This window comes from Cryptotermes secundus, unplaced genomic scaffold (assembly GCF_002891405.2).
Source record: "Cryptotermes secundus unplaced genomic scaffold, Csec_1.0 scaffold1282, whole genome shotgun sequence".
Classification (NCBI taxonomy): domain Eukaryota; kingdom Metazoa; phylum Arthropoda; class Insecta; order Blattodea; family Kalotermitidae; genus Cryptotermes; species Cryptotermes secundus.
Window position 1 is genome coordinate 122,439 of NW_019726248.1, and position 11,129 is coordinate 133,567.

The 11,129-nt window shown below is 38.9% G+C and overlaps 1 protein-coding gene across 2 annotated transcripts; it reads right to left on the reverse strand.

Annotated features, from left to right (window-relative positions):
• Positions 1–886: 886 nt before the first annotated feature.
• Positions 887–11,076, reverse strand: LOC111864142 (tigger transposable element-derived protein 1). 2 transcript variants are annotated; one of them, XM_023851187.2, is made up of 4 exons: positions 9,785–11,076; positions 9,495–9,640; positions 7,729–7,811; positions 887–3,124 (listed from the first exon to the last, which is right to left on the reverse strand). In XM_023851187.2, the coding sequence occupies exons 1-4, from the start codon at positions 9,912–9,914 to the stop codon at positions 1,513–1,515; spliced, it is 1,971 nt and encodes a 656-aa protein (XP_023706955.1). In that variant the 5' UTR covers positions 9,915–11,076; the 3' UTR covers positions 887–1,512. The 2 variants fall into 2 exon arrangements, with proteins under 2 accessions (XP_023706955.1, XP_023706958.1); XM_023851190.2 differs by lacking the exon at positions 9,495–9,640.
• Positions 11,077–11,129: the final 53 nt, after the last annotated feature.

Consider the following 11,129-nt stretch of genomic DNA (forward strand, 5'->3'; position numbering starts at 1 on the left):
CGGATCACATACCACTAATACTTTGATCTAACCCCTTGCATTTCGACACTATCGTTACCTCGAAATCTGTCCTAGTTATTGTGTACTATCAATCTGCTAATAGCTGTTCACCCAATAAGGTTATTACGTGTCAATATCTCTACCCAGAGAGTACTAAGGGTTGACACTTCCGCTGCATGAGGTATATAAACTTAGTGACTGTTTTTATCATTGTATTGAGGATACGTAAAATTATCATTAAAATATAACGTAGAACATAACAATAGTAATACGAAAAAAGGGCGAAGTGTGAAATGTTTTAATGAACGACAATAACACTGTAAAATTATTAATTTATGTTGTTAAACTTAATTGCTTTGCCATTGTGTGATGAGATATCGGGGAAAAGGNTCGTAAGTTAATTTAGCTTCATCCCTATTTACAGCTCTTGCCAATAGGGGTTTGTGGGTTCAATACAACCCCTTCACAGGCCAAGAAAGTGTAACAGCACCTCAAGGAAAATAAACTTGAAAGAAATGAAAAATAAAAACTGATGACATAAGGTAGACCCAAATGAAAAAGAGGGCTTCAATCCTGAAGACAGTTGCAATAATTAATATCAATTCATACAGAGGAACATAAACCTATTCCTAAAAATGGAAAGGAACCAAATTAAAAGGGCAACCTAAACACATACATAATTTGTGTTCTTATATGGTCACTTAGGGGCAACAAATGCTTTCTACTACAAAGATGAGCCAAGGAAGGTCAGAAGCTTGGAATTCGTCCGAACTACCATATCTGACGAAATTGGTTTTCACATTGTCTCCCAGGTCTGCAGATGCACCATCTGTAAAGAATACTGCCCACAGTATCATATCTTTGTCTAGTCATTATATTATGCAGATGAACAAAAAGTCTGTTTTAATCTTGAAACAACTTGTACACCACACTGCATTTATTAAATATGCAGTACGTGGATCAAGATACAGGAATGCTGGGAAATGGTCACAACAAAGAGCTCAATCTTGTACGAAATCTATGTTGGAATTTACCTACTTATTATTACGTGATACATTTATACCTGTCAGCCCAGCAAACAGACTGTATTCAAACTTGATATATTCAAAAATTAAAGAGATAACCTATCATTTGGTGTTCTTTTTCAGTATGTATAACAGTTATGAAAATACAGCCTCCTAAAATCCCAGAGTGACTTTCTGGACACCTGCTATTATGAAAGAAATACCATCCACATTCTGCAAAGCGTAGTTCATGGCCTAAAATGGAGTCAGATTCAACATCATCATCCAATCCACATACATGAGCAAAATCAAATGTAACAATGAAACGATTATTATGTTTACTGACACAAGCTAGTAATTTCATACGCTCTGATGTAAATATAAGGCTGGGAAAGCGCTATATCGTTTCATTAAGCATCACTATTAAAACTGTCATGTATCCCTGGCAGGAAGAAATGAATGTCAGTGTCAAGAGTTACAGTGGAAAGGATTATGTTAACCTCTAGTTTTAATGCAAAGAGTTTGACTGATGCTGTTTTTCCCTGTAGATTTCCCTGTACGTAGCCAAAGCTGATGTTAAGTTCCTCCCAAACTGTAAACTCCGCTCAATATCTGGGTCCATATCTACTGCCTCCTGGGCTAGTTGGTTAGCAAGAGTGAAGAAGCGAGCCAGTCGCTTCACTGTCAGCTTATCTTCTTGCATCGAAACATCTTGGTCCTCTTGCTCCTTTTGTGTTAGCTCCACCAAATCCTCTACAGACAATTCTTCTTCATGAGACTGGAGGAGATCTATAATATCTGCTTCTGTTAAATCCTCAAATCCTTCTCCTGGAACCTTCTGACCAATACCAACAATTTCAGATGCTTCTGAGAATGGATTCACACTTTCTCTGAAATCTTGGACACACTCCTTCCATAACTTTTTCCAAACAACATTCATAAGAGTGTCCTTCACCTCATTCCAGGCATTCCTGATGTTCTTAATAGCATGCAGAATGTTGTAGCTACGCCAGAAATCACGAACTGATTGCTTGCCGCATCCTTCAGATGCTTTCAGCAACTGCAAGAATATCAGCTTCATATAGTAGATCTTAAAAATTGTTAGAACACCCTGATTCATGGGCTGCATTAAGGAAGTTGAACTGGGGGGTAGAAACATCACCCTGATATTAGGATGTAGGTCATTCAAGTGAGCAGGGTGTCCTGGGGCATTATCAAGGACTAGTAAAGCCTTGAAAGCAATGCCAGACTTGCAGCAGTATTGCTCTACCTCAACACAAAAACAGTTAAGAAACCAGTCTTCGAACAGTTTCCCTGTTACCCATGCCTTTCTATTTGATCTCCAATGTACTGGTAGGTTTTGAAATCTTACACCTTTCAAGGCTCGAGGAGTTTGGGAGTGATACACCAATAAAGGCTTACATTTGAAGTCACCCTTAGCATTACCACATAACAAAACTGTCAATCTATCTTTTGCTGCTTTGAAACCTGGAGCAGTCTTTTCTTCCTTTGACAGGAATGTACTACTTGGCATTCGTTTCCAAAACAAACTAGTCTCATCTAGATTAAAAACCTGCTGTGGCTTGTATCCTTTAGCCCTCACAACAGCCTTAAATTCATCTGCAAAGTCATAAGGTGCAACATCTTCACCACTGCCAGCATCACCCTTCATTTTAATGTTCTGTAGATTTTGACGCTTCTGGAATTTGTCAAACCAACCTTTACTTGCTGCAAAAGGTTCAGCAGATGAAGAGCCCATATGTTTTTCCTGTAAGTGCTCATAGAGTTTCAGTGCCTTCATACGGATGATGCGGGAGTTAACCACCATCTTCTTTTTATTTTGATCTTCAACCCAGATTGCCAGCATCTTTTCAATCTTTTCCAATAGTGGATTTCTCACCCTAACCGTTTTCTTTGCAGTTAGTGAGCATGATTGGGCGACAGAGTTTCTGATTCTTTCTGCGTTCTTCTTTATAGTGCGGACACTTGATTCATTTATGTGATATAAACGCCCAAGTGATGCAGCAGTCTCGCCATTCTCAAGTCGTTGTATAATACTAAGCTTAGTGTCGAGAGTTAATACAGTCCTTGGTCTCTTCAAGGGGGCATCCATGAAGTGCCTAAACAGAACAGGAGTACAAACATCAGTGGGATCAAGTGGATATCATGCAAGTACTGTGATTATGTACATAGAAAATCCAAGCACAGTATCTGGTAACACCAACTAATAGGCAATATATTTATATCCTATTATCTTTTCTTACTTAACTAGATGAATCCCTCAGGCCAGTTCTTACACAAGCATGTCAGTGCTAACCACACCCAGCACTGCCAATAACTTTGCAAACACACACACACACACATAAACGAAATTGTTTTAAATTACATTAGGGAAGGTCACACATAAGCAAACAGTATCATGATTAACGAAGTGACCGAAGGAGGGGGTGAAGTTACAGCTATCTTTATTCCAATCAAAATAAATGAAAATCTTGAATCTGGCCATTATAAACTACAAATAAACTTTGAAATCTGATAATAGCAGTTTTAGAACTGGACAAAGCTTCCACAATACATCACTTATAATTATATAATGCAATGATCTCACAGCTTCGTGCAAGTCATTGAGCCATTCAGGCAGAAGTGACAGTGAAGTGACAGAAGTGTCAAGTTGGCAAATAGACATTTGGACTCCTAGCAAAACCAAAAACCCAAGAGCACATACACATTACAATATAACCCAATAAACAATTCAATAGCTATCCTAAGGTCACTTTATGTGTTATGTGCCTGCCCACTCATAAATTGCAAGCCCTATGCATGATGATGACCACCTCTGTGATCTAGTGGTCACAGATCCTAGCTAAAGATCCAGAGATCCAGGTTCGATTCCCAGCGCTACCACATTTTCTGAGTAGTGGGTCTGGAACGGGGTCCACTCAGCCTTGTAAGAATAACTGAGGAGCTATTTCAAGGAAATAGTGGCTCCGGTATAAAAAACCAAAATTAACGGCTGTGGGTATTTGCTGCCTTCTATCTGCTAAAGTTGGCACTAACTTACCCAACAAGAGACAGTCACTCGGTTGGTATAGTTTGCCTGTGGACTAAAACCACGGAGTTCATTTTTTTTTTATGCATGATGATCATACAACCCCCTTGTTGGTGTCTCCACCTTATCGTGGTGAGGGGGTTTGAGTATGCCAAGGACCCTGAGAGCTATACCAGCGGTAGCGTAGCTACTGGCAGGGCCTCCCTTGCTGGACAGGTCAAAGGGTAGGCATCAGACGAAGAGAGACACCAAAAACTGATGCCGGAAGCAGCGTCATCAGTAGCGACTTGAAGCACAGAGCAAATGATGCTCGAGATGGTTCAAGTTCGTATAGCAGCAGGCGTGACCAGAGTGGTTTGAACGGCTGCTGTACTGCGATGTGGAAAGCAAATGGAAAAACTACCACATTATCACTTTTCCTGGATAGTCTCTTTCCAAAAACAGAGATACCATATATGCGAGATGTTTCCTCTGGAGGCAAAACAATCCGGAGGTAAACTACTCCCCCAATCGGATCTCCGGGGGGGAGTGTTTCTAGAGGAAATGTCATGCAGGCGTTACAACAAGAAAAAGTGCGAAGATCAGAAGAAACAGCATGGATACAAGATTGGAACATGGAATGTCAGGACCTTGAATCAAGCAGGAAAATTGGAGAATTTGAAAACGGAAATGCAGAAGAATGAAGTGTCTGTGCTAGGTGTCAGCGAAGTGCGGTGGAAAGGACAAGGTGAAATAAGAAGCGGTGATTATACAGTGTATTATTCCGGAGGTGAACGGGCTGAAAGAGGTGTGGCAATAGTGGTGCATAAAAGTGTAGTGAGGAGTGTTGTTAAGAAGATTGCTTGTAATGACAGAATTATTGCTCTGAAGTTAAAGGCGGAACCGGTAGATATACTGATTATACAAGTGTACATGCCAACATCAGAGTATGAAGATGATGAAGTGGAAAAAGTGTATGACACAATTGAAGAAATTCTTCAGGAAGATGGAAGAGGAGACACAAACAGCATCATATTGGGAGACTGGAACAGCATTGTTGGAGATGAACCATATCAGAATATTGTTGGATCACATGGACTAGGAAGACGGAATCACAGAGGTCAAATGCTTATTGACTTTTGTGAACGAAATGGATTGATTGTTACCAACACTTGGTTCAAGAAGCCAAAGAGAAGAATTTACACATGGAAGGCACCTGGGGATTGGAAGAGGCATCAGCTGGACTACATCCTTGTGAAACATCGATTCAGAAACAGTGTGAAGGATGTGAAGACGCTTCCTGGGGCAGACATTGACTCTGACCACAACTTGCTGGTTGCCAAGTTCCGAACCAGGTTGAAGAAAATTATAGGATTTCGAAAGCGCAGACCCAGATGGGATTTGGAGAAGTTATATGCTCAAAGACAAAGCGTGCAAGAGACTCTAGAAGAGAAACTCGGTGCAATTGAAGGTGAAAGCGGAAATGCTGAAGCGCAGTGGAACGATATAAAAGAATGCATGTTAGATACTATCAGTGATTTGGTAGGTAAAGTTGAGAAGATAGCAAGAAAACCATGGGTTACACAGGAGATGATGAGTAAAATGGAGGAGCGAAGGAAATGGAAGAATGTCAACAATGAAGAAGGCAGGAGGAAATACAGGAGACTGAGGAATGAATTGAAAAGAGCCACGGACAGGGCCAAAAAGGAATATCTTGAGAAGATATGTAATGAGATTATGGAATTTCAAAGAACAGGCCGTTATGATTTGATGTACATGAAGACAAAAGAACTAGGATGGAAAGAGAATCATGGGATTCAAAATGTTGGCATCGAAGACTCCCAGGGGAATAGAATAGTAGATCAGAGGCAAGTGCTGAAAATTTGGGAAAATTATATTTCAGAACTATATGATCGACCTAATCGGCCAGAAACCTTAGAAGTTGAACCGGAAGAAGAAGTAGATACAGACGAGAAAGGACCATATATTTTACAAAGTGAGGTGGAAAAAGCTATCAAGGAAATGAGGAAGGGAAAGGCTACAGGAGATGATGATGTACCTGGAGATGTGCTCAAGTTACTGGGAGAAGGTGGTTTGAAAACACTGACAAAACTAATGAACACCATATATGAAAGTGGAGAGTGGCCCAAGGACTTTACAGAAGTTACAATGATTGCCTTAAAGAAAAAGACAAAAGCTACAAAATGCAGCGACCATCGCACAATAAGTCTTATTGCACATACAGCAAAGATAATAGCAAAGATACTTAAAAGAAGAATTGAAAGGAAAATAGAGGATGTACTTGGAGAAGATCAGTTTGGATTTAGAAGAGGAAAAGGAACCAGGGATGCAATTGGGATGATGAGAATTATAGCGGAACGAACTTTGGAGATAGATGAAGAACTGTGTGTTTGCTTCATAGACTGGCAGAAGGCATTTGACCGGGTAAACTGGACCAAATTAATGCAGATCCTGAAAGAAACAGGTATCGATTGGCATGAAAGAAGATTGATTAGCAAATTGTACATGGATCAGAAAGTTAGAGTACGACTGGACAGGGGGGAGACAGGAAGTGTGCAGATTGGAAGAGGAGTTCGACAAGGATGCTGTTTATCACCAATTCTGTTCAACTTGTACAGCGAATGCCTTACCAAGGAAGCTCTGGATGGGCTCGGTGACTTCAAAGTAGGAGGGCAAATTATTCAAACTGTGAAATATGCAGATGACCTTGTGTTAATGGCTAAGGAAGAAACTGTGCTACAGGGCATGATTGATAGACTAATTGAAATTGGAAGGTGCTATGGCATGGAAATGAATGTGGAGAAAACAAAAGTAATGAAAATTTCGAGACAACCAACCCCAGTCACAATAAAGATAGACCAAAAACAAGTGGAGAATGTGAAATGTTTTAAATATTTGGGTAGCTTGTTAACAGATGATGGAAGGTGTACTTGTGAAATTAAATCCAGGATTGCCATGGCAAAAGCTGCATTTAGCAAGAAGAAGAATCTTTTTACCAGCAAATTGGACTTAAATTTGAGGAAGAAACTAGTGAAATGCTACATTTGGAGCATAGCTCTGTATGGGGCTGAAACATGGACACTTAGGGCAGTAGATCAGAAACATCTGGAAAGTTTCGAAATGTGGTGTTGGAGAAGAATGGAGAAGATCAGTTGGACCGATTATGTGAGAAATGAAGAAGTGTTAATTAGAGTCAGTGAGCAGAGGAATATCCTACATGAAATAAGAAAACGGAAGGCTAATTGGATTGGTCATGTTTTACGCAGAAACTGCCTTCTAAAAGAAGCTATCGAAGGAAAGATAGATGGGCGGATAGAAGTGACAAGAAGACGAGGAAGAAGACGTAAGAAGATGCTGGATGACCTTGGGGACAGAAGAGGATACTGTCATTTGAAGGAGAAAGCTCTAGATCGCATTAAGTGGAGGAATTGTTTTGAAAGAGACTGTGGACCTGTCGTCTTGACAGATTACTGATGATGATGATGATCATACAAAAAGCTGTGAACAGATGTCAATAATATTCATTCTCATATTTTACTAAGATGGACAGAGAGGCAGATGTGTAGACAGATATACCATGCAAACTGTAATGTGATTTTAAAAGAAACAAGCATTCCTCCTCAGAACTGGAAATGTGTGTTCATAATAATTCAAGATGCATGTACTGCAACCGACCTGTCTACAGACATTTTGGATTCCTCCACATTGACTTCATCGTTCAATTCCTCCTTCACTGTTGTAACATCATTTAACTCTTCCTGGAATAAAAAATATGACTCACTGTGTACAATACTGTTGCTTAAATACAGTGGAAGATCAGAAATAGTACAGGGTTATGCCTATGAGGTTTCACTGCCCATTAACTTTCTACACATGTATGAAATGCAGTTCACACTTAGTCACCATCATAATAATCAGGGAAAACAAATAATATACAATTAATACATCTAAATCCCAATCCTGTATTCACTAAATTTGTCAGGTGCAGCCCCTAAATATTGCACCTTCAGTCTGTTTGATTTATACAAACATTTAAAAAATAATTTGATGATATGTTTATCATCTATTTCCATATACATGTAGAGAATATTTTAGAGAATTAAAAATATTACCACTGCAATCTCAGTATATATATTCACCTTCATTGTTTGTGATCAATAATAAACATCATTTTAAAGTAAGTTATGAGATACACAATATTAATACTTAGGACCAAGTCTCATTTGCATCATCCACCTCATTTGTCATCAGAAGGGAACATATTATACTGTGATTAAGGTGTTTTAAAACATTACCTGCTCCAATAAAGGATCTGTTCCATAATGCAAAATAATTTAAATTGGCCTTGAAACATTTTTTGTACTTCCATTCATTTTATACATTAGACAAATATTTTAAATACAAGATGAATCAAACCTTTTATAATGCTGTTCATATAATACATTGCGAGGGTCACGCGATGGCTCAAGCGGTTAGTCGCTGGCTTCCCACCGCGGCGGCCTGGGTTCGATCCCGGGTCTGGTCAAGTGGGATTTGTGGTGGACAAAGTGGCGCTGGGGCAGGTTTTCTCAGAGTACTTCGGTTTCCCCTGCCTATCTTCATTCCACCAATTGCTCCACAATCACCCTCACCTATCATCTGGGGCTGGTATAACAGGCCACCCCACTAGCAATAAAAAATAAAAAAATAATAATACATTGTAGGAATTAATTTATTATAATCCAAAAGTAAAGTAACTAAAGCTATCCCTGTAGCAGGCCATGAAGGCCCATAGGGTTGTGAGAGACTGAGGATCCCAAATTATCAAGACAATCGGCTCAAATATGGCGGTAATATATGTTAAAATATATATAAGGTATGAACTCAATAAGGTACAACTGTCAAATTGATGAGTTCTATATGCTTGTTAAATTACTGAATCATGTATAATTATTGTTTCATTTATGAATGTAGTTGTAAGGTGACTAGTTCTGTGTTCATAGTTCATAACTAATATATGCATATATGACATGTTCTATATCTGAGAGCTTTGATAGACAGTAAGGATTTATGGAATTAAAATAAAGATACAGATACAAATCTCACACGTTTAGCTCCAAAAATTCGTTAGTTACTGCCATCAAATGAAATGCTAAATACAAATTTCATTTTGTCCTTGGACATTCCTAACAAAAACCATGATAAAAATGCACATTTATGAAGGACCTGTTACTATAAATCATTTTAAAACCCAATATTTAGCAGTCCCACTGTCACTCTAATCTCACTAGTTAACATGCATCATTTATCACTGATGGTAATAAATTACAGAATATGGGATTGGGGTGGCCTCCAGTAACTCAGTGTTCACACATTTCATGAAAACTGGTCAATTTCTTCGAAAAATAAAAGGGTGAGGGGTACATACAGGTAGCATAATGATCTCGTAATCTCATATTTACCTGAAATTCACTCTTCACTGTAACGAAATTAAACGTGTCTGAAGTCTGCTCCTGTTTGTCAGTGAGCTGCACTTCAACGAGCGAAACCATAGATTCCCTCTCATTATCCGATAACGGCTCCTCTTTAATTTCACCCAGCATGCATTCTAGAACAACATATGCACATTATACCTAGCTTCCTGTCCCACCAATGGCAGTAAACTACATTGTTACACTTCATACACGATCTAAAGAATTTTTTAAATTATATAAAAATTGGGATGAATTATCCTACACCACTCTCTCTTTACCTTCACTCTTCACTAATGAATATCCTTGTATCTCTTCATCCTTCATGTCACATACACTGCGCTTCTCTATATCTGAATCACGTTCCACTTTAACTGCATCCATAATATGATGTAAAACAACCAGTTGCATCAATGTGAATTGGTGTTTCACATTTTAGAGACTGTATTTGTCTCCATTATTAGCGGCTGACGTGAAGAATGTTGTGTTCGCATGCTACACTTACAACAATTATCACCAACATACAACAGGAGCTCCCTCTCTCTTGAAAACAGTTGAGCACTTGAGGGAACTTTACTGTAACAGCTCCACATTATTATTTTTATTAACTCGTGAAATACCATCTCACTATCAGAATTAGATTAAAGCTTTATTATATCCCTGGTCGGCACTAACAAGCAACCAACACCTTTAATGTACTACATTGGGATTACGTTCATAATACACGCCAACAAACATTAGCCAACGTCCAACATTCGGAAAAGCCTGGCCATACGGTCCATACCCTTCATGGCCATACTGCTTTCTGATTGGACCTGGGCCTGGAAACGCTGGAAACTGCCTATTTGTAAACGCCACGGATCAATCGTAAATATTACGATTCTGCATATTATTCCGTACTTCATGGACCACGGGTTACTATTGTAGGATTGTCGATGTTGGATGTTCCCGATGTTCCCACGCTGTGTATCGCGCATTACGAAATTTTAGTGCAGCAATTAAGAGCACTGCGACCACTGCGACGTATAAAATATGGAGTAATCAGCTGTGATGAGCGTTCGCATTTTTTGTCAGAGAGAGAGAGACTGTAGTGGCATGGTTAACATTAGGTTTTAATATGTTATGCTGTGTTGTTTACAGCCATAATTTCTCCATCACATGAATGAATGACTTATTCATTTCTACTGAGAAACTAACACTATAAATAGTGTAGGCACATAAAAATTATCCACATTTGGTGACATCCATATCCCTAACATCATGCGGGATTCACTCAAAGCAGCAATACCAATTAATGTGAATAATGTAAGTATGAAGATCACAGTCATCTGATATGTCGCTATATAGTTTGGGAAATGGGTACCAAACTGCATGGTATCATATTCCACAAGACAGTAAACTTCATAACCCCGATCAATGTGACTGTCATCAATCTCGCAGTATGAACGTCCATGGCTGAATGGCTATATAAAGTATTCTTTTTCGCCCATTTGACCCGTTATTCTAGAATCGGATCTTTAAATTTTATATGATTTCATTTAATTGCTTCTATGAACACCAAGGTAAACATAAAGTTGTTCCTGTATTAAACTAAGCATTACACCATGAAGGTGTATGGAGTAGTGG